This window comes from Oncorhynchus gorbuscha, linkage group LG08, assembly GCF_021184085.1.
Source record: "Oncorhynchus gorbuscha isolate QuinsamMale2020 ecotype Even-year linkage group LG08, OgorEven_v1.0, whole genome shotgun sequence".
NCBI classification, from domain to species: Eukaryota; Metazoa; Chordata; class Actinopteri; order Salmoniformes; family Salmonidae; genus Oncorhynchus; species Oncorhynchus gorbuscha.
Window position 1 is genome coordinate 55694185 of NC_060180.1, and position 23737 is coordinate 55717921.

General features: G+C 44.2%; 1 protein-coding gene across 4 annotated transcripts in view; it reads left to right on the plus strand.

Moving 5' to 3' along the window:
• The window catches only part of LOC124041856 (sodium- and chloride-dependent glycine transporter 1-like), a 96590-nt gene that overhangs the window by 43826 nt on the left and 29027 nt on the right, over positions 1-23737 (plus strand). The window contains exon 3 of one of the 4 annotated variants that reach the window (XM_046359930.1): positions 13131-13233. The exons of 1 other annotated variant lie outside the window; for it this stretch is intronic. In XM_046359930.1, the coding sequence (XP_046215886.1) occupies positions 13192-13233 (42 nt within the window). In that variant the 5' untranslated portion in view covers positions 13131-13191. Of the gene's footprint in view, positions 1-13130; positions 13234-13741; positions 14077-23737 lie in introns of those variants that run through there. 2 more of the 4 variants (XM_046359931.1, XM_046359933.1) reach the window with 2 other exon arrangements.

Genomic DNA, 23737 nt, shown 5'->3' on the forward strand with positions numbered 1-23737 from the left:
ATTATGGACAGCAGTTGAGCATTGTGTGCCCTTGAGGCCTCTTAAATCTTCTCATCTCTTTTATTATTATTATTTTCAACGGTCCAATTGAGGTCCTTCAAAGGATTTTCACCCCATATTTAGGTAATTTGTTGCGCTTGAACTCAACCTGCTCAGCCCCTTGTCTAATGAATGGGAGATATAGGCATGGGACGAAGGGGGGCCCGTCGTTCTCAGGGCTCCCTCACAGGAACACCCGCCTTCATATTATGTATCACTTTGATTCCTTCCATGTCCAAAGCATCTCCAAAAGTTCGCTCTTTCTTGCTCACGTTCCATTGCACTAGATTTGCAGTGGCAATATGTGCATACACATGTAGCCTAATATATAATATAACTAATTGTTCTGTTGTTATCATCACTTGACAAAGAAAAGTCTTCATTTTTAGCAAAACATTGAATTTTGAAATTATTAGAATGAAGCTTTTTTGTCTCTTTTTAAATTTTTCACGTTCACTAACCTACATTATGTTACTAGAAATCTGGCATCATTTCAAATACTAGATAAAATCCTACAACCACCCTGGACAAGTTCTGTTTACCTAGCTAGATAAAGGGCCTTCATTCACCCTTGTTGTCACTAAACACAAATGTTAAATCAGTTGTTTGTTTATCTTTTATACAAGGTTTTATCTGATTTCAAAGTTATGAAAGTACGTAAGAAGAATTAAGTGGGGCCTACCTACAGTGGCTAGCATGTATGCTCTATTCTACTTTTGAGCCCGTGTGAATAAATAAGACATTTCTAATGGTAGCCTAACTCTTGAAAAAGCACATGTACTAACCTTGCGGTAGCTATTTCAGACAAAAATTATATTTGGATTGAGTTTTTTCCCTATAAAGCCCTCTTAATTTTGATCACTTCTCAAAAAGTCAGGTCGGCAACAATTTCTGCTGCTGCTCTTCTAATTTGCTCATTGGTGAATCCACGTGAGGTGAACTAAAATCACATGTACCTCACTTTCATCCCCAGCAATGGTCCCATATGTTTGTCAAAATGTGTATGTTGTGTGCTTTATCTGGCCCGATTTGTTCCCCAGCTACTCCACTGAGCCCCATTCTCCCTGGAGGCAATCTGAGCTACACGCTATTTATAAAGAATTAACAGCTGGGGCCCTTCCAGCTAAATTACGGAGGGGAGATATTATCATGAAAACTTCATGTTAACCCAAGCGTTAGAGATTGCTCTCCTGTGTCCCTGAAAGCTGCCAGGCTAAGCAGAACTCACTCTTCTAACTGGAAGAAATGCTTAGGACGTTGTTTTCCGACCATAGCTTCATGAATTTGTCCTTTTGTTGCCCGGGCAAAGGCTGTCAGATGTGCCAAAAAAAGGTCAGTTTCTGACCTCTCTGCTTTCTGTCCTCTACGTTACCTAGTCTGTCCGGCGAGAGAGATTCCCCAGAGCTATATTTAGTCACTTTTCTGTTTTTCAGTCTGAACTGTTGAGAAAATGTAGGGTTATCCTAATTTTCCTTGTACCAAGCCTTCACGCAGCCTATCACTTAGGTGAAACTAATCAGAGGTGATGAGCTATTAAGTAAATTGCAATAATGGACAGAAATCTAAATGCAGGTGGATTTAATAGGACCAAAGATCATTACCATGTCCACGGGAGAGCTGAATATCTCTGAGCACTGCTCTGGGTACTAGATGTATCACTGAAGAAGACTAGACCGAGAGATCCATCATACCAATCTACTGAGAGGTCTCGATGATAATGTTGGGAATGATTACTAAAAGCTTCCCTGTGACCCTGTCTACACCTGTATTAAAATGTGTTCTGTTTCAGATTCTGTACAGTGAGAGCAGATAACACTCAATAGTTATTTTGATCCCAATAGTTAGACTATTGTTACCTTTGGGCAAAAAACGAATCAGTATTGCTAAAACAGTTAAAATGAGGAGAATGGTAAGAATGATTCCTACATTTTGAGCAAGGGCAGCTCAAGCTCAGTGTTTCCCCTATATTCATTGCCGGCACGCCAAAAAATATGATTATGGGGAGGGGAAATAATTTTTGGGATGATAAAACGTTTTCAGTGTAAAAATAAAACGACTAAAGCCAGATATAAAATATGTAGAAAAGAAAATGGAGCTATATATTTTTTAAATAAGATCATCTTTGAGAACTAACAATCACTATCTAAACCTAAAATTCCCCAAATGTCATGGCATGGGGCCCCTATTGATTTTCTTATCATGTTTGAGTCATAAGCCATGGCAAAATGTGTAGAGTTGCAGGAAATTAGCTTTAAAATGGCAATTTCCTCTCATCCCCATGACAACGTGTACAATTGCATCAAACTAGCTTTAAAACGGTAACATTTTCTCTCCGCCCCAAGCCACAATATGTAGAATTGCAGGAAATGTTGTCTCTGCGCCAAGATGACGGCCTTTAAAATGTAGGATTGGAGACGGCACCATTGGCCATGGCCACTACGACGCACCCCAGTTGTGTACGTTTCACTCAAAACGGAATGAGATTGCTCACAAATGGATTTTCTATGCGTGTGCGTTCCTATTATTTCAAATCAATCAGCAACAAGCTTTGTGTGTCAAGCGGTGGGGTAACAGGCATGTTGGTTTACGCTTGCTTTTGCAATATTTGTGTGTGCATGTCTGCGTCAGTATCTCTAGTCTGCAAACCAACTGAGTGAGAATGCGATCCTCCGGAAACCGCACATCAATAGGCCAGTAAGTTGCGAAAGTGACATGTTTGGTCAGCAGTAGTAATTTAGCCCACACTGAAGTTCCTTGTTTGGCTTGTCAATAGGCAGCGTGCTTTGAATAGGAAAGAGTCCCAAAGGCGGCTCATTTCAAACCGTCCTGGGACCATTCTGTGTCACTTCAGTGATTTGTTTTGTTTGAATAAGATTGAGATGTTGTTGTGTAATAATAGGGAGATTTTCTATCTTATACCTGATATAACGCTAGCCATACCCTTCCAAAAAGTTTTTTTTTTAAATGCTGGCAGATTCGATGGGCTAGACTAGAACTCAGATGTTCTCAGCAAATGAAATTGGCATGTGGTGAGATCTACTCTGTGATAGGAGCGTAGTAGGAAATAAAGGCTGCAAATTTAGAATTGAAATGGAACACCCAGTGTTAATCCACACACTGCCCCCCCCCCCACCCCTCTCTCCCGCACGCTCTTCCTCTATTAGGACTGTGGCCTACCCCTGCTCTCTATAGCAACTGGGCTTTTCTCAGGCTGCCGGGCCGCCTCATTGATGGGCTGTGCACAGCCAGACGATCCTTCCTAAATTCTTGCATGCCTTAGTCGGAAGTTGTCCTGTCCCAATGGCCCCCCTTACCTTGCCCCCTCGCCACTACCATATGAGGAGTGTAGTGATGATGATGATGATGATGGTGAGTTCACAGGGAGATCCCGGTCTCCCTGTTTCGTTTGCGGGTTAAGGTTAGCCTATGTATTCTTGGTAGCAGGGTTGTGTGTGATGGGCAGCGTATGACCCAGGTATGACTGACGCCCAGTAGGGAGGTGCCATGAAAGGATTAGTTTAACCTGTTTACCCCAATCATCTGTGGAGTCAGAAGGTTGAACTATGCTGGAACAGTCCACGTTTACTTTTCCACTGCAAACAAAATTAGTAATGAATACAAAAATCCGACACCCTATAGTAGAATAGTTTATCTATTGATCTAGCCGGCTTGCTGTTGTGTGTAAATAAATATTCCTCTCGAGGCGCATTCAAGTTATGAGTACCATAGGGAGCGAAACATGCATTCTAACAAGCAGTCAGTCACTGCACAACAAGTCTTGCAATCGCTGGGAAAACAGCAGTTTTGATGGACTTTGTTAAAAAGAAGGGTATCCCAGGGAAATTGTGACAGGAAGTGGTTTCTGTGAGAAGTACAGGTAGTGTACCCTGGGTGGCAGTTTACCCCAAACGACCCTTACAGGTCGGCATACATTATATTAACTGTGTTTAAGCAAGTTTTTGGGACATACAATTCCTCAATAGGATGCTAACTAATTAAAAGGTCACCCTAGGCCCACTAGGGCAAGTGCAGATAGGCTACCCCTTGTATGAGACTTTATTTATTTATAGCCACTATGCTGCATCAGTTGGGCTACAGGTGATAATGCTTATTGCTGATAGCATACCTGATAATATGGACCATACATAGGTTGTACAGTGCATTCGGAAAGTATTCAGACCCCTTGACTTTTTCCACATTTTGTTACGTTACAGCCTTAATCTAAAATGGATTGAATTAAACATTTCTTCATCAATCTACACACAATACCCCATAATGACAAAACAAAAACATAAATATCTTACTTACATAAGTATTCAGTCTATTTGCTATGAGACTCGAAATTGTTTCCATTGATCATCCTTGAGATGTCTCAACAACTTGATTGGAGTCCACCTGTGGTAAATTCAATTGATAGGACAGTATTTGAAAAGGCATACACCAGTCAATATAAGGTCCCACAGTTGACAATACATGTCAGAGCAAAAACCAAGCCATGAGTTTGAAGGAATTGTGTCGAGGCACAGATCTGGGGAAGGGTACCAGAAAAGGTCTGCAGCATTGAAGGTCCCCAAGAATGCAGTGGACTCTTAAATGGAAGAAGTTTGGAACCACCAAGACTCTTCCTAGAGCTGGCCGCCCGGCCAAACTGAACAATTGAGGGAGAAGGGCCTTGGTCAGTGAAGTGACCAATAACCCGATGGTCACTCTGACAGAGCTCATAAAGGCCTGATTGGTGGAGTCCTGCTGAGATGGTTGTCCTTCTGGAAGGTTCTCATATCTCCACAGATGAACTCTGGAGCTCTGTCAGTGTGACCATCGGGTTCTTGGTCACCTCCCTGACCAAGGCCCTTCTCTCCTGATTGCTCAGTTTGTCCAGAAATAATATTTCTGTTATTTATTTTTAATACATTTGCAAAAAATTCTAAAAACCTTTTTTCGCTTTGTCATTATGGGGTATTGTGTGTAGATGGATGAGGAAAAAAACAATTAAATTAATTTTAGAGTAAGGTTGTAATGTAACAAAATGTGGGAAAAGGAAGGTGTCTGAATACTTTCCAAATGCACTGTAAGCATGGTCCAATATGTTCAAATCATTTCTACAAATAACTTTACCAATATGGTGTCAGCATGGTTTTTATTTCAATTCATTTTTTCCACGCAATGCCATTCCAATGAGCAATCATTATGTGTGAATGTTAGTTTCACATTTTCAATTTACATTCCTGCAGTAAAAGATTTGAACAGATCCAGGCAATTACAGAGCATGGCATCTGTGATGTCTAAATGGAGCTAAATAGCAGACATAAAAGGACAATTAGAAAAACATGTTCCTCAACATGTCAACTGGCTTTTATAGTAAGTTTTCTTGTCTCTTTTCCTGGTCATAGTCACCCCTCTACACTTCTCTCTCCGTTCAACTATTGATAAGCGGCAGGAAAAATAGTGCATCGCAAAATCCTCATTAAATCTGACCTATTCTTGGTCTGACTAATAGGAGTTGACTGTGGCCCCTGTAGAGTTTCTAATGACCTACAGTGTCAAACTCTCCCACCGCCACGCTCGTGGCTGCCTGGGCCTCATATGGAAGCCCAGAGGAGCCCTATATGTGTGTAATTTATTCCACTATCCCCCACACACACACACACACACACACACACACACACACACACACACACACACACACACACACACACACACACACACACACACACACACACACACACACACACACACACACACACACACACACACACACACACACACACTCGCTCGTCTGCAGACCTTTACTAAAGAGCATGCAGGAAGTGTGCTGTCGCCTTGCTCAGGGTTTCCCAAACTCTGTCCTGGGGCCCCCACTGGGTGCACATTTGTTTTTTTTCTGTAGCACTACACAGCTGGTTCAAATACTTATTTCTTATTGATGCTTTATTCCTAGCATAACTTGCCCCTATGTTGTTCAATTCAAAAGCAATGTATCTGCTAATCTAATTTTAAATGTCGTAAATTACATTTGGCTAATAGTAGCGTAATTGTTGGAATATTAGTTTCTCTCTTTAAAAAAGCAATATAGTACAACTACTTTATTATGTGAGCCAACTTTACTTCCCTTTTTAAACTGATGTGTGTACATCATCATTTCCTCCAATGAGGGTGTGGCAATTTGCCTTTATGCAACCTCAATGTAATGCAAAGTCAGGTTCCAACCCTGACAGAGAAATCAGTACCTTCTGTCACTGTAATAACCGTTATTAACAGTAATAACAGTTATTACGGTCACCGTAATAACTGTTCAAATAGCAAAGAAATGCGGGGGGCATATTTTCTCTTCAGCTACACTCCTGACTGCATGTCCTGCCATAGAAATAGAATGAACAGATCGGCGTCCACATTCAAGTCAATGATGACATAATGGGTGGACTGGCATTGTCAGGCATATGTGTATAGGTGGCAGGGAAGTCAGGCGCAGGAGAGTCAAACGGAGTGTAAAATGGAGTCTTTTAATAATGTCCTAGTAACATGCTCCATAACACTAAACAGGAAAAGAACATAAACAAAATATGGGTACGAAGACCCGTCGCGCACCTATACAACAAACAACACGACACTGACAATAAACAATATCTGACAAAGACATGAGGGGAAACAAGAGGGTAAAATACACAACAGGTAATGAATGGGATTGAAAACAGGTGTGTGGGAAGATGAGACAAAACCAATGGAAAATGAAAAATGGATTAATGATGGCTAGAAGACCGGTGACGTCGAACGCCGAGCACCGCCCGAACAAGGAGAGGCAACGACTTCGGCAGAAGTCGTGACAGTACCCCCTGCCGCACGTCGACACCGGCCTCGGGGACGACCCGGAGGGCGAGGTGCAGGGCGATCCGGAGGGAGACGGTGGAATTCAGAAACATGGAAGGATCTAACACGTCCTCCACCGGAACCCAGCATCTCTCCTCCGGCCCGTACCCCTCCCAGTCCACGAGGTACTGAAGGCCCCTCGCCCAACGTCTCAAATCCAAAATGGATCGAACAGAGTACCCGGGAACCACCTCGATGTCTAGAGGAGGCGGAGGAACATCACGCACTTTGCCTCCTGGAGCGGGCCAGCCACCGTCGGCCTGAGGAGAGACACATGGAACGAGGGGTTAATACGGTAATTAGTGGGCAGTTATAACCTATAACATACCTCGTTCACTCTCCTCAGGACTTTAAACGACCCCACAAACCGCGGACCCAGCTTCCGGCAGAGCAGGCGGAGGGGCAGGTTTTCGGGTCGAGAGCCAGACCCTGTCCCCTGGTGCGAACACTGGGGCCTCACTGCGGCGACGGTCTGCGCAATTTTCTGGCGCCTTATGGCACGCTGAAGGTGGACGTGGGCTGCCTCCCAGGTTTCCTCAGCGTGCCGAAACCAATTGTCCACCGCAGGGGCCTCGGTCCGGCTCTGATGCCAAGGAGCCAGAACCGGCTGATACCCTAATACACATTGAAAAGGAGTAAGGTTAGTGGATGAGTGACGTAGCGAGTTCTGAGCCATCTCTGCCCAGGGCACGAACTTCGCCCTCTCCCCCGGCCGATCCTGGCAATAAGACCGCAGAAACCTACCCACATCCTGGTTAACTCTCTCCACCTGCCCATTACTCTCGAGGTGAAAACCTGAGGTAAGACTAACCAAGATCCCCAGACGCTCCATGAACGCCTTCCAGACCCTTGATGTGAACTGGGGACCCCGATCAGACACTATATCCTCAGGCACCCCATAGTGCCGGAAAACGTGTGTAAATAGGGCCTCTGCAGTTTGTAAGGCCGTAGCGAGACCGGGCAAAGGGAGGAGACGACAGGACTTTGAAAACCGATCCACAACGACCAGGATCGTGGTGTAACCCTGTGAAGGTGGAAGATCAGTCAAAAAAATCTACCGACAGGTGCGACCACGGCCGTTGAGGAACGGGTAGAGGTTGTAGCTTACCTCTGGGCAGGTGTCTAGGAGCCTTGCACTGGGCGCACACCGAGCAGGAAGAAACATAAATCCTCACGTCCTTAGCTAAAGTCGGCCACCAGTACCTCCCTTCAAGACAGCGCATCGTCCGACCTATCCCAGGATGGCCAGAGGAGGGTGACGTGTGAGCCCAATAGATCAATTGGTCGCGGACAGCAGACGGAACGTACAGACGACCAGCTGGACACTCAGGGGGAGAGGGCTCTGCACGTGATGCCCGCTCAATGTCCGCGTCCAGCTCCCACACTACAGGCGCCACCAGACACGAAGCTGGGAGTAAGGGAGTGGGGTCCATGGATCTCTCCTCTGTGGCCTGGTCTGTAAGAAAGAGTAAACACAAAACGAGTGAAAAACATGGCCCACCTTGCCTGGCGAGGATTCAATCTCTTCGCCTGCCGGATGTACTCCAGATTGCGGTAGTCAGTCCAGATGAGAAAAGGGTGTTTATCCCCCTCAAGCCAATGCCTCCACACCTTCAAGGCTTCTACGACAGCTAACAGCTCTCGGTTCCCCACATCATAGTTTCGCTCCGCCGGGCTGAGCTTCTTCGAAAAGAAAGCACAGGGGCGAAGCTTCAGTGGCGTACCCGAGCGCTGAGAGAGCACTGCTCCTATCCCAGCTTCGGATGCGTCCACCTCCACTATGAATGGCAAAGAGGGATCCGGATGAGCCAGCACAGGCACTGAGGTAAACAGAGTCTTCAGGTGCTCAAAAGCCCTGTTCGCCTCAGCCAACCACTGCAAGCGCACCGGGGCCCCCTTTAGCAGTGAGGTAATGGGAGCTGCCACCTGACCAAAACCCCGGATAAACCTCCGGTAGTAATTGGCAAACCCCAAAAAACGCTGCAACTCCTTTACCGTGGTTGGAGTCGGCCAATTACGCACGGCTGTAATGCGGTCGCTCTCCATCTCCACGCCTGAAGTGGAAATCCGATGCCCTAGGAAGGAGATAGATTGTTGGAAGAACAAGCATTTCTCAGCCTTGACATATAGATCATGCTCCAACAGGCGACCAAGCACCCTGCGCACCAGGGACACATGCTCGGTGCGTTTAGCAGAGTATATCAGAATATCATCGATATACACCACTACACCCTGCCAGTGCAGGTCCCTGAAGATCTCATCTACAAATGATTGGAAAACTGATGGAGCATTCATCAACCCATATGGCATGACAAGGTACTCATAATGACCTGAGGTGGTGCTAAATGCCGTCTTCCACTCATCATCCTTCCGAATACGCACCAGATTGTACGCACTCCTGAGATCCAATTTTGTGAAAAACCGTGCCCCGTGCATTAACTCAATAACCGTATTGGTCAGAGGTAGCGGGTAACTATATTTCACTGTGATTTTATTAAGACCTCGATAATCAATGCACGGACGTAAACCGCCATCCTTTTTTTTTTACAAAAAAAACTCGAAGAGACGGGTGAAATGGATGGCCGAATGAACCCCTGATGCAGAGATTCAGAGACAAATGTCTCCATAGCCTCAGTCTCCGCTTGCGACAGGGGATACACGTGACTCTTGGGATATGCAGCGTCTACCAGGAGATCTATCGCACAATCCCCCCGTCGATGAGGTGGTAATTGAGTCGCCTTCTTTTTACAGAAGGCGAGAGCCAAATCGGCATATTCGGGGGGGATGCGCACGGTGGAGACCTGGTCTGGACTTTCCACCGTAGTAGCACCAACGGAAACCCCTAAACACCTACCTGAGCATTCTTGCGACCACCCCGTGAGAGCCCTCTGTGGCCAAGAAACAGTGGGGTTATGGAAAGCTAACCAGGGTAGGCCTAGCACCACAGAATACGCAGGAGAATCAATAAGGAAAAGACTAATCTTCTCCTTGTGACCCTCCTGCGTTATCATACACAAAGGTGCGGTTACCTCCCTGATAAACCCTGACCCTAATGGTCGACTATCTAAGGCATGAATAGGGAAAGGCATAACCACAGAAACAATAGGGATCCATAAACTATGAGCTAGACTTTTATTAATGAAATTCCCAGCCGCACCTGAATCTACTAGCGCCGTATACTGGGAATGCATTGAAAAATCAGGAAAAGAGACCGAGACAAACAATAGTGCAGCAGAGGGCTCTGGATGAGAATGGTGCCTACTCAGAATGCCCTGCCTCCCTTCTCTATTCCCAGAGGAACCAACCCGGCACCGACCAGCAGTGTGCCCTCTGCGACCATGAATGGTGCTCGAGCGAGAACCCCCTCCGGTCTCCCTGCGCACCATCCCTCCCAATTCCATAGGTTCGGGAGAGAGTGTGCGGGAGGATGGAACAACCAGACCCCGATCTAGACGTCCATGAGTAGCCAGCATGTTGTCCAGCTTGATGGACATGTCCTCCAGCTGGTCGAAGGTGAGGGTGGTGTCTCTACAGGCCAGCTCCCGACGGACGTCCTCGCGTAGACTACAACGGTAATGGTCAATCAGGGCCCTGTTGCTCCATCCAGCGCCGGAAGCCAAGGTCCTAAACTCCAAAGCAAACTCCTGTGCACTCCTCGTCTCCTGCCTCAGATGATAGAAGAGCTCCCCCGCTGCTTTGCCTTCAGGTGGATGATCGAATACTATCCGGAATTGGCGGGTGAACTCCTCAAAATGCTCCAACGCCGCATCCTCCCTTCTACACACAGCGCTGGCCCATTCCAGGGCTTTCCCGGTGAGGCATGAGACGAGGGCGTAACTCTTTTCACGGTCAGATGGTACTGGGGAGGCCGTGGCTAGATATAAGTTCAGCTTAAGGAGGAAACCCTGGCAGCCGGCAGTATCTCCGTTGTATCCCGTGGGTAGGGATCTAAATGGATCTTCGATTCCGAAGAGGACAAAACGTTCAAGGGAGATTCCGGTTGTGGTGGTGGTGGCGCTGGAGAAACTCCCTGTCTCTCCCAGCGATCCATATTCTGGACAATGTGCTCCATGACGGAGCTTATACAGTCAAGCTCCCTCGCTTGTTCCTGAACGCGTTCCTCCAGCTCCATGAGCATAGTGTCCTCTCCTGCTGACTTCATATTGTTTGGTCAGAGATTCTGTCAGGCATATGTGTATAGGTGGCAGGGAAGTCAGGCACAGGAGAGTCAAACAGAGTGTAAAATGGAGTCTTTTAATAATGTCCTAGTAACATGCTCCATAACACTAAACAGGAAAAGAACATAAACAAAATATGGGTACGAAGACCCGTCGCGCACCTATACAACAAACAATACTACACTAACAATAAACAATCTCTGACAAAGACATGAGGGGAAACAGAGGGTAAAATACACAACAGGTAATGAATGGGATTGAAAACAGGTGTGTGGGAAGACGAGACAAAACCAATGGAAAATCAATGATGGCTAGAAGACCGGTGACGTCGAACGCCGAGCACCGCCCGAACAAGGAGAGGCAACGACTTCGGCAGAAGTCGTGACAGGCATGCATTGCAAGTGTAACTATAGGAGCAAAGCAGGAAGTAAAATATGTGCAGTGATCTGTTGATTCAACTCATCTGACATACAAAAAAATATCCAAAGCATGAGCCACATCAGTTATCATCATTTGAATGAACATTCTACATTACCATGGAAATGATTGCATCACAATACCACGCAACCATAGATGTGGTAAAGGACTCAGTAGAACGTAGACATTCTTTTACCAGATTGGCGCACATTCAACAAATCTGATTTACCAAAGTGAATATTTGTCAAATCCATCAAGATTTATGTATTATAACAGGCACACAATCTGGTCACTTAAGTCCGATTTTAATTGATTTGTGACTGCTCAATGTTAACTCCTGTTCGTATAAGCAGGTTGGCATAGCTAGTATACAGAAATCGGTAGTGGTAGTCTAATTAATTTTAAACTGTAATCCAGTTGATTGGTAACAATGACATGAACATGTGTTGGGGTTGGGGGGGCGGGCAAAAAGGAGACTCAATATATTTCCCCCATGGCCCTTTCCCCCACCTATTTATCTATTGCAAGTGTACCCATGAGTTTACCAGTCAAAATGCCAGGGTTAGTTATTTTATTTTCATGACGTCTTCATCCACAACCGTCGGTTACACGGTTATACGGTAATTGTGCCAGCCCTACTCATGGAGTCTATCCACTGAAACGGGTGCCACCATTGTCCCCCACTATCAAACATCCATTAGGATCCATGCCAGGTGTCTGTCAACTTTTGACACCACTAACAGGATACTCTTTGGAGGACTTGGCCAAAAGCAGAGTTTTTGAAAGGCCTCCTTTGTGACACATTTTGGCATTTTGTTGAACCCTTCCTTACATTGTGATGTAATTCTAGTTCTCTCACTTAATGCTGTCTTTGTCACGTATCGGTTGGCCATACATTGTCAAGAGCACAAATAATATGGTATCTTTGGGCCTCTGAAAAAAAAGAGGAAGAGCATGAATTAAAAATGGGTGGGTGGGGACCCTGCAAGCATGTTGTAGGCAGTGAGGAAGGTATGTGCCCCTGTGCCTTTTGCACTACATACAGGGAGGAATTGGCAATGTCAAGGGACAAGGATTTGAGAGTCAAGTGTTCATGAATGAGAGTGTTGGTGGTCTGGGTGCAGCTGCCTTGAAAACAAGTGGAAGAAATGGAGAGACAGCAAGGGTAGTGAGTGCAGTGGAAGCGCACGGCTCCTCACTTTTTCCTTCATCTCTTGAGGAAGGTTTGGCAGGAGCCCTGACTCCAGGCAGCTAAACCAGCAGCTCCCCTCGCTCTGTATGCAGCCAAGGTGCTGCAATGACAACAACCCATTCATTGTGGAGGTAGAGGCAAAAGCTGTGGATCTCTCCTGTCTTTTTGGGAATGGGAGGGGGGCATTTTCCTGAAATCGTGAAGTAGAACAGAAAGGGGACACAGAGAGGGAGGGCAATAAAAGCGAGAGAGGGGGAGGAAGGGAGGGTGAGTGAGAGTGGGGAGGGAGAGAGAGCGCTACCATGCCGAATGATTGAGAGAGGCGGAGAGGAAACAGAACTCCATCAGATGAAATGAGGTGAAAATAATTCAGGCATTAATCAACCCCGGGCAAAAAGAGGCTGTTCTTTTTTTCCCCCCTCTTTCTGCGAAACCGAAAGGAAAGGTGTGAATGAAGAACTCAGGAGTGGAAACGAGAGAACCACTGGGCACTATCAAACCATGTCAGAGTCCAACAGCAATGCAGCCTGTACAGCTGACCAGGTCAGTTTCTTTTTACTAATTATTTTCATCTTGTGACCTGTTTGATACACAGATGTATGTGATACCAATGATCTCTAGCAAAATGTTGTAATTTTGTCGACTCGTGGAGAAAACCTTGGACAGTTAACTGTAAAAAAAAAAAAAATGGATTGGATTTTTTAGATTAAACAGAGAGAGTGAGTTTATCCAAACTATCAAAGCAGCAATTGTGTGGAGCTGCCCGGACGACGGTACAAGGTCCTGAAAGAATTGAATGAATCAAGACGACCTATTGTCTGGACCGCCTTATTTTTCGGCGATCATTCAGGGGTTCTGTGACGACTCAATAGCCCCCATACCACGTGAGAAGGGGGATACAACTCTTTAAAAACCAGACCACGTGTGGCTGGACTGAAAAGTTTTTATAACTAATTGCAGTGGGAAGTTCTGGTGGTGCTGGCTGAGGGGTGTGTGATAAAGTTTCTAAGGAAGTGGGCAGGCTAACTGTGAAAGAATGACAGAGTGGGAAAGGGAAAAGTGTCCTAAAAAGGGGGGTTGGCTCATATTTATGTTTTTTTCTCTCTTCCTTTGCCACTCTCTTTAGTGGCCAAGGGACTTGTCAGTTAAACAATTACACCAAAAGATTTGTTTAAAATAAAATATATAGATATCCGTGATGGCACTTTGTTCTTTGCCGATTTATGTGGAGCGCCAAGTCTTGTCACATCTTTTGGTTGGCCGCTGTGAAGACTGAGCAAGCCTCCTGGTGTTCAGTAACACACTCAAGGAAACGGGCCGCTGAGATCATTGCACATACTTTTAAAGAAACATTTCTATGAAGATAAAAAAATGGTGTTGCTCGCGGTAGGTAAAGCTTTAATTTAGCCCTATTTTTTCAGAGATATATATTTTGTTTGAACGTGTGTATGCCCCCTGCTTTGGTGTGTGTGTGTGTGAAGTTAATGTAATGCAAATTTGTCCGAGCCATGCATCTAAATGAATGTACCGTGCTCCTAGAAGTGTAGGGGAACTTAAAGGGTTGACAAGGAGTCATCTAGATTTCTCATCTGTATTTACAATGGAAACAAAAATGTTGCATGTTGCACCACAATGTTGTCAAGCCAATATTCATTGATAAAACTCTCTTAAAAGGCTCATGGCCTGTTAGGTATTACGCTTATGTATTTGGTCTAATATTTTAGGCTTGGCTGTTCTCAATGTATCTTTTCTTGTTCTGCTTGCTGATACTGAACATCCTATCCATTTGTCTAGTGTGTCCACAAACAGTCCATTTAGAACGTTGAGTTCCCTATGCCCTGTTTGCAGACTGTTCTTATCGTTCAGGATGGATACAGATTTGAGTGAAAGCTTTCTTATCTATGTATGGCGAAACAGCCTCTATTTACTCAGATGAAGGGATGGCCCTTGGTGCCATGTGACAAAGGATGCAATCAATGTTTGTACAGTTATTTTGAATAATGCGATGTCCCTCTGATTCAGTCCTGGTATGCGACATACTCTAGAATCTATTTGATATTGTGTTCTTCAGAAGGTTCAGGTTTCAGATAGCATTAGCATCAGAGTCTACCTGGTAATGTATTTCTGCTGGAAAATGTATGTGTCACATTGCTATAGACATATTCCTAAAAGTGAATGAAGACCACATACTGTTTGATTGGTGAATTGCTTACAAAGCCGTTGGCGATTATTGACGTTTTATGTTGACGTTATACTGAGAAGTCCCATTGAATAAGTTACAGTAGTTGTTAGAGGGGAACTACTGCTGTCCTGTGTCGACTGGTTTATCTGACAGGATGATTGGTCACAGAGAGAGCTCTAGGATCAGGTGCACCTGACACGGCAGACCCTTCAGACAGACAGACGGAGCCTTGTCGCTTTGTATAGGACAGCTACCTACCTACCGCACTGCCTCGCTCCCCTGACTGACTATCATGTGTCATAAGTGACTCTCTCTGTACCAAAGGGGATGTGACTTTTTCTATTGCTATACTTTTATGGTTTAGGCTACTGCTGTCCTCTGTATCTCAGTTGGTAGATAATGGCTCGCAACGCTTGGATAGTGGGTTTGATTCCCGGGACTACCCATAGGTAATAGGTTTATGCACGCATGACTGTAAGTCACTTTGGATTAAACCTTCTGCTAAATACCATATATTATTATAAAACCACTTTTTCAGCAGATATCCCATTTCCTTATTCATAAAGGAGCCGGTCTAGCCTACGTGAATTCTCTGCAGTAGTTTGACCCCGCTGTTAGGAATACAATTGTCTAAGGTCATCTGTGATTGTAAAGCATGCTCGAGTGATAATTGAAGTAATAAGAACTTCAGAAGGATGTGGTAATTGCATGGTAGGCTAGTGTAGGCACCTCTGACTTAGTCTGACAGCCTTTCACAATCAGGAAAAATGTCATGGCACTCTAACGTCATCCCCTGGTTTCATAAAGACAGTTTGGTTTCATTTGATGGTGACATTGCTTGAAATCTGCGTGAACTTGTTGCCAGGTCCGGAGATTGACAGATTGTAGTTTGGGCATAGGCTCAATTAGCAAGATTTATACATAGATTTTGATGTAAAGATTTGCCCACAAATGTAATCCTCATGTATTGGTCTTTCTTTTTTCTTGACTGAATTGTAGTGGGCTGATTTTGTGCCTTGAAGTAAGTGCCTAGATATAGCATCGATATCACGACACAGAAGTCTCTTTAAATTGTCCAAACCGTTTCCGATTGGACAAGAACATATTGCAGTTGTAAACATAGCTTGGAATGATTGACCCAAATGATTTCACTATACAGAAACAGATTTGCTAGATCGTGAAAGGCAATGCCAGAAAGCTAATGAGAGCTGCAGAGTTAAAAAGCAGATATTATTTTCCCTTGGAGGCTTTGGAGCAGATTACTGTTGTTCCTAAATCTGGGTATGGCTCTGTTATGTTATTGTACTGCATATTTAACTTCAATACCCTGCAGAGCAGTTTGGCTGCAATGTTAGACTAATTCTGTAACACTGTAATAAGATGATTAACTCCTGTAAAAATATCCCTCCTCATTCAAATATGTTCTTTCACCAATTGCTTTTTATTCTGGAGGATAAATGAAGGAATGAAGAGGATTCTCTGAAACGATGGGATTCATTTAAAATACCAACAGAACTATTTAGGCCTGGTTACTGTAAAAATGTACTTATGTTTTTGGTAAGCAATGGGTGTTAAATTAGCTAAATTAGTGGCTTTCGCATTTGAAGCACATCCGACTCCAATTGAACATTCATTTCCCCATTTTTCCCAGCCTATTTTCAGCGCTTCCAACTGGGTGCAGGTGGTGTTGAGAGGGCCAGTATATGGAGCGGAAGTCAGTGGTTGGAGTGTTTACACGCAGGGAGAGATCGAGGGCAGGCAGCTGAGGGGCGAGTGCACAGACATATGTGTGCTCTGGGCCTCTGGCTCTCCCAGTGCTGTGGGCTCTGTCTCCAGCCATGTTGTGCTCCTGGACCCACAGCTGGCAGCGAGGAGAGGAGAGGAGAGGGGAGGCAGCTAGCCCCACACTGCAGTACAACACAGCCTGGCTGGCTGGGTGCAGCCTGGCCGTGCCGCAGAACATTGTTGAGTGTTCTATACGCTCACTGATGTATAGAAACAATCTAATAATTCACTGCTATTGAGATCAATATGAAGACCTAGCGGACCTAGGCTTCGTCCCCAAAAGGCACCCTACTCTCCTTATAGTGCATTAGGCCTACAGTATATAGGGAATAGGGTGCTATTTGGGACACTATATGGCGTTCAGGCTGGTTTAACCTGACCTGCAGACATATTGCAGATAAAATAAGACATGCAGATGGGACCGCCCACTGTGAAGTTTGAGTTTCCTTCTATGTAAGAAATAGTTGGTTTAGGGGATTTTCAAACATACCATAACTTTTCTCAGTGTGGTCACCTACCTAGCATGACAACGATAAACAATATACAACAATAGCAGCGATTGATATGTCTGGTAATCGGTGTTAAATCATTTAGCTGAGTACAGACATCTATAGGCCTAGTTCTTAAGATGGTCATAACATTCCTGAACTATGAACTACACTGACCTGTCACATTCCACCAAGATTATGGATTCTTGTAAACATTAAAAGTGCAATATGCAGAAATCACTCTGCCATTTCCTGGTTGCTAAAATTCTAATAGTTTGCCTAATGTCTGTTTATGTGACAAAACATGCAATGTGGAGAATCATTGTACCATCTAAATTGCTATGAAATATATTTTTAATAACCCAAAATCATGTATATTCAGCTGTTTGAAGCTGGTGTACAAAACCTGAAATAAAAGACGCAAAAACTAAACTTAAGAGCGAGAAGCATAGAAATAGCACACATAGAACAGATATACCGCTTTGTAGACTTACTTTCAATGAGAAGATCTATAACAGACATTTCTATGTGAATTTGGTCTGGCTGTCCAGAAAGTTACATATTGCAGCTTTAACCACCCGTGAATAATCTTATTGTATGTCAAACCCCATACACTACATGGCCAAAAGTATGTGGACACCCCTTCAAGTTAATGAGTTCAGCGATTTCAGCCACACCCACTGCTCACAGGTGTATAAAATCAACCACACCACCATGCAATCTCCATAGACAAACACTGGCAGTATAATGGCCCGTACTGAAGAGCTCAGTGACTTTCAACGTGGCATCGTCATAGGATGCTACCTTTCCAACAAGTCAGTTCGTCAAATTTCTGCCCTGCTAGAGCTGCCCTGGTCAAATGTAAGTGCTGGTATTGTGAAGTGGAAACGTCTAGAAGCAAAAACGGCTCAGCCACGAACCGGTAGGCCACACAAGCTCACAGAACAGGACCGCCGAGTACTGAAGTGGGTAAAAACTGTCTGTCCTTGGTTGCAACACTCACGAACGAGTTTCAAACTGCCTCTGAAAACAATGTCAGCACAATAACGGTTTGTCGGGGGATTCATGAAATGGTCGAGCAGCTTTCCATAGCCGAGCAGCTGCACAAGCCTAAGATCACCATATGCAATGCCAAGCATCGGCTGGAGTGGGGTAAAGCTTGCCGTCATTGGACTCTGGAGCAGTAGAAACACATTCTTTGGAGGGATGAGTCACCCTTCACCATCTGGCAGTCCGATGGACGAATCTGGGTTTGGCAGATGCCAGGAAAACGCTACAAGCCCCAGTGCATAGTGCCAACTGTAAAGTTTGGTGGAGGAGGAATAATGGTCTGGGGCTGTTTTTCATGGTTCGGGTTAGGCCTCTTAGCTCTAGTAAAGGGAAATCTTAACACAACAGCATACAATGACATTCTAGACGATTCTGTACTTTACTCAACTTTGTTCCAACAGTCTGGGGAAGGCCTTTTCTTGTTTCAGCATGACAATGCCCCTGTGCACAGTGAGGTCCATACAGGAATGGTTTGTCAAGATTGGTGTGGAAGAACTTGACTGGCCTGCTCAGAGCCCTGACCTCAACTCCATCTAACACCTTTGGCAATGAATTGGAACGCCGACTGCGAGCCAGGCCTAATCGCCCAACATCAGTGTCCGGCCTCACTAATGCTCTTGTGGCTGAATGGATGCAAGTCCCTGCAGCAATGTTCCAACACCTAGTGGAAAGCCTTCCCAGAAGAGTGGAGGCTGTTATAGCAGCAAAGGGGGGACCAACTCCATATTAATGCCCATGCTTATAGAATGAGATGTTCGACGTGCATACTCTAACAGTGAGGCACTCTTCCTATTTCTTTGTGGAATATAACAGACTTCGTTTGAAAAGGCCATATGGGACTTCTTTTGTCTCCACTGGATGTTGTGAAGTGGATTCAGTTACTAGTTGGGTGTCATTCCATTCTAAGCATTGATGTTTTGAGTGGTTGATTAGCCTGGATGTCAGTGAGTGCATTTCCTCTGGATGACTTGCTGGCAACTGGTCTGTGCTAAAAGTGCTATGGCTGCTGACGACAGCTGCATGATGAAAGGGGATTTATCACTCTTTACTCTGAGTTTACCACAGTGGACCATCATCAAAACATAGGTCTTTCCGATTAGATGGTCCTGTGCTTATTCAAATCCCGTATTTGGTGCAGACATTAAAGAATAAGGTTTAATAGGTTCAAGAGAAGTGTGTCAGTGTGTTAAGTGTGTGAGAGCTAGGTGACTAGAAGGTTGGTTGTACTGCTCTATTTCTTCAGGCTCCGGACCTTTGGAGGCATTGTATGAGTCCAAAATGGCACCCTATTCCCTATGTAGTGCACTTCTTTTGACCAGTGTCCATAGGGAACAGGGTGCCATTTGGGACACATAAATTGGCAGGTCAGGTTCACTGTGAATGGCCTAGGAACTTGAAATAGAGTAAGTACCCTAGCATACAGTAGTCTCATGACTTCTCTACCACAGCTCAGTGTCTTGATCTACGGTGCAGTGTTGTTAATGATATGACAGACCATGCCCTGGAGACAGCGAGCACGGCTTGGAAGAGGCTCAGATTTAGGACTGTCACGAATGGAAGGAAAAAGCATGGAAAGAGAAGTCTCCATCTCCTCTCAACCTGATTTTTGGGTTGAATGCTCATCTCTCTCAGCTAAACATCTTACAAACAGATTGTGCAACACATCTAGGATGTAGTTGGCTGAAGATATTTTTGAAAAGTCATTGGTGCAGATGTTGATAGGCCCAGCACATTCTCAATGTGATGTTAGACTTCCAGTCATCTCATTGAGAAGTTCTCTATAATTCAGCATAGTTAGTATAGTTATTATTATTAGTTACATGTTATTGTCTATTGGGTACTGGCTGAACTAAACCCCAAATAATATCTGTGGTTTTCTTTAAAATGATAAACTGACCTCCCCTGCTCCCAGCGTACTAAACCAGACCTCGTGTGAGTGATGAAGGGAGGCTGTCAGGACCTGATGCTAACAGACGTTTAAGGTGTATATGTCCTTCTCATACAGTATTGCATGATTTCTTTCTTCTCTTGTTTAAGGAGAGACTAAACTGGGTCCATGTATGTCATCCTGAAATTCTCGAGAGTACTGTTATAATGATGAAGACTCTTTAAATGGCCTCACCCTGCCTTGAATTGAATTGGTAAAGTCAGCCCTTAAGTTTTTGTCAAATACTACTGTAAATGTAGTCTGCCTTGTCTGATGTCTACATTGTCAGTTTTCTGGAATAACATGGGATGTCTGTTTTAAAGTGTACTGTAGCTCAAAGCTATACAGTCAAATGATGACCAAAGAACAATGCTCATTCATGGTTGAGCAGTGTGGTCAGTTACATGTAGCTGACTGCTTTGTCAACCGCGATGGAGTTCAAAGTATTGCTGGGTGAATTGTCATGAAAAAGGAGTTTATGATATATTTGATGTCAACTGAATATTTTTGTTAGGGAGAGAGAGGGATGGATCTGGGGATGAGATGGGATAAGGTGTGCGTTTGTCTATACAGTATGTGTGTGATTAAAGGATTCTCTAAGTGTATGTGCGGTTGGTTCTCACTGTGGGAGCGAGGTGGAGGTGAACAGCTTGCTTTGGCCAATAGCTCCCTAGGCTGTCTCCCGCATCACTTAACGGCCATGCCCAGTGCACAGTAATTGAATTATCTAGTTAAGCGATCCGCGTGGCTGAAGCGAGACCTGGTTGTCTGCACAAATTAACACGGACAGTTTTTTCTATAGGAGCGTCTATAGCTCTCAGCCATGCAATCCTTTGTTTTATCTGCAGAAATCCATCCAGGTATTGGATTTGAACATGAGTCTGACAACCCGAGACTAGTGGCAACTTAATGACTAACATTGTCAACTGTCAAGGCAATTACTCATAGCTATTAATTGGCCTAATGCTGTCTTGTATTTTTAAATCAACCCCTCCCTCCCCAAAAAATCTAATTGCAACAAACAGGATGTAGTTGCTAGTCACTGGCTGTTTTGCCCAGAACTTGGTTCCTGACTTGGAAACCACTCCTACTGCACCCCAGACACCTAGGCAAGGGTAGCTAGATGCAACATGGAGCCCTAGGGTGTGTTCACTAGGAACCAAACAGAACCAAACAGAACGAAATGGGAAGGGACGTTTTCCATTTGGAGTAAACGGTTTCTGTTGCAAAACATTTTTGACTAATGGTTACACCACCGGTAGACCCTCCCTAAGTATAAGTCAGATACTCAAGTTGCTCAGCCACAGGAAGTCCATTGGTGTGTAACAAACTGAATTGGTCCACTCACACTGACAGCGTCGTGAAGAAGGCGCAGCAGCGCCTCTTCAACCTCAGGAGGCTGAAGAAATTCGGCTTGTCACCAAAAGCACTCACAAACTTCTACAGATGCACAATCGAGAGCATCCTGGCGGGCTGTATCACCGCCTGGTACGGCAACTGCTCCGCCCTCAACAGTAAGGCTCTCCAGAGGGTAGTGAGGACTGCACAACGCATCACCGGGGGCAAACTACCTGCCCTCCAGGACACCTACACCACCCGATGTTACAGGAAGGCCATAAAGATCATCAAGGACATCAACCACCCGAGCCACTGCCTGTTCACCCCGCTATCATCCAGAAGGCGAGGTCAGTACAGGTGCATCAAAGCTGGGACCGAGAGACTGAAAAACAGCTTCTATCTCAAGGCCATCAGACTGTTAAACAGCCACCACTAACATTGAGTGGCTGCTGCCAACACACTGTCATTGACACTGACCCAACTCCAGCCACTTTAATAATGGGAATTGATGGGAAATGATGTAAATATATCACTAGCCACTTTAAACAATGCTACCTTATATAATGTTACTTACCCTACATTATTCATCTCATATGCATACGTATATACTGTACTCTATATCATCGACTGCATCCTTATGTAATACATGTATCACTAGCCACTTTAACTATGCCACTTTGTTTACTTTGTCTACATACTCACCTCATATGTATATACTGTACTCGATACCATCTACTGTATGCTGCCCTGTACCATCACTTATTCATATATCCTTATGTACATATTCTTTATCCCCTTACACTGTGTATAAGACAGTAGTTTTGGAATTGTTAGTTAGATTACTTGTTGGTTATCACTGCATTGTCGGAACTAGAAGCACAAGCATTTCGCTACACTCGCATTAACATCTGCTAACCATGTGTATGTGACAAATAAAATTTGATTTGATTTTGATTTGATTTTAAGTGGTATGTGACCAAAAGTTCTATGAAACCTTTTAAGGTAAGGCTATTGCAGTGTTTTTGGAATGTAGGCCTATTTTTGGGGGGGATGTACTTGGATGACATAACAATTCATAGTGTATTGTGGGATTTGTATTTATCCATTCAGTTTTGTATTTTTAATATAATATGGGCCTACAATTGATGCTGTCTCATTGGGATTTTTTTTGTGATTGGATATTTAATTGAATTATATAGTTGTTTATTAAAGTTAAGTAGATATGGGTTGGTACAGATTATTTGGCTAATAATTTACGTATGGATGTGTTGCTTTTGGGGAGAAAACTGTTAAACTGTCAATCCAAATATTTAATTTAATGTTTTTATATCTACATATTAAAAATGTATATCTACAATTTGAAATTCAATCAAAATTCGGTATGACCAAGATATAACTTTCAATAACTTTTAAAGCACACTTTATCAGATATTCTAAACAAAGTTCTAGTTTAATGATTGAAAGGCATGTTTTGCTGTCCATGATGCAGTAGCTTATAGGATCAGCTCTTCCAGCCAGCTAGGGGATCTTGATGTGATTGTGACTGTAAGCAGTGCTTGAGTGATGTAACCCAGAGATGACCCCTGCTTCTGGGAGGCCATCAAAGCACCCCATTTGCTGTGACTGGGCCCAATTTTCCCCTGTCTTTCCTGACAACTCACCATTACACTTAATTAATCAACCATGGAAAGTAGGTATTCACACCATGCCCAATGGGATCTGGAGGAATGTGGCCCTCCGCTAGCCGGGTGAGAAGCCACAGTCTCGCTGTTTTTAGTTGAATTACTTTCACCTCACATACATTTTATAATGCTGCCTTTGAGGACATTGAGGATCCAGGTCTATTTAATCACAGTTGAGTACAACTGAACCCACCCGTGTTTACTCCCAAAGTGAAGTTAGTTAGTTAGCTAGGGTATCTACGTGTGCCACTTTAAAACATTGGTATTGGAATGACTGTATTAGTCACTCTTGGTTGACTTTGACTTGAAGTTCGATAACAACCTGGTCTTTTATCAGCTTCAGTTATTTTCAAATGACATTCAAACCCCGTTAGAATGGATGGTAGAAGGAGTGTTAGGCTACTTCCAATGTGAGAGTTGTTGGGAGGGTGTTCTATTGATGGAAGTCTTCCCTTCTGAGCAATAACGGGATAAAAACACAAATACACTTTTTATTGAAAAAAGTTTCAAACCAACAGCCGCACATGTTTCGTTGTTGTTTTTTAACATATTTTTTTAAATAGAAGTTTTTCTAAATGCATTTTAGATTTGGCCT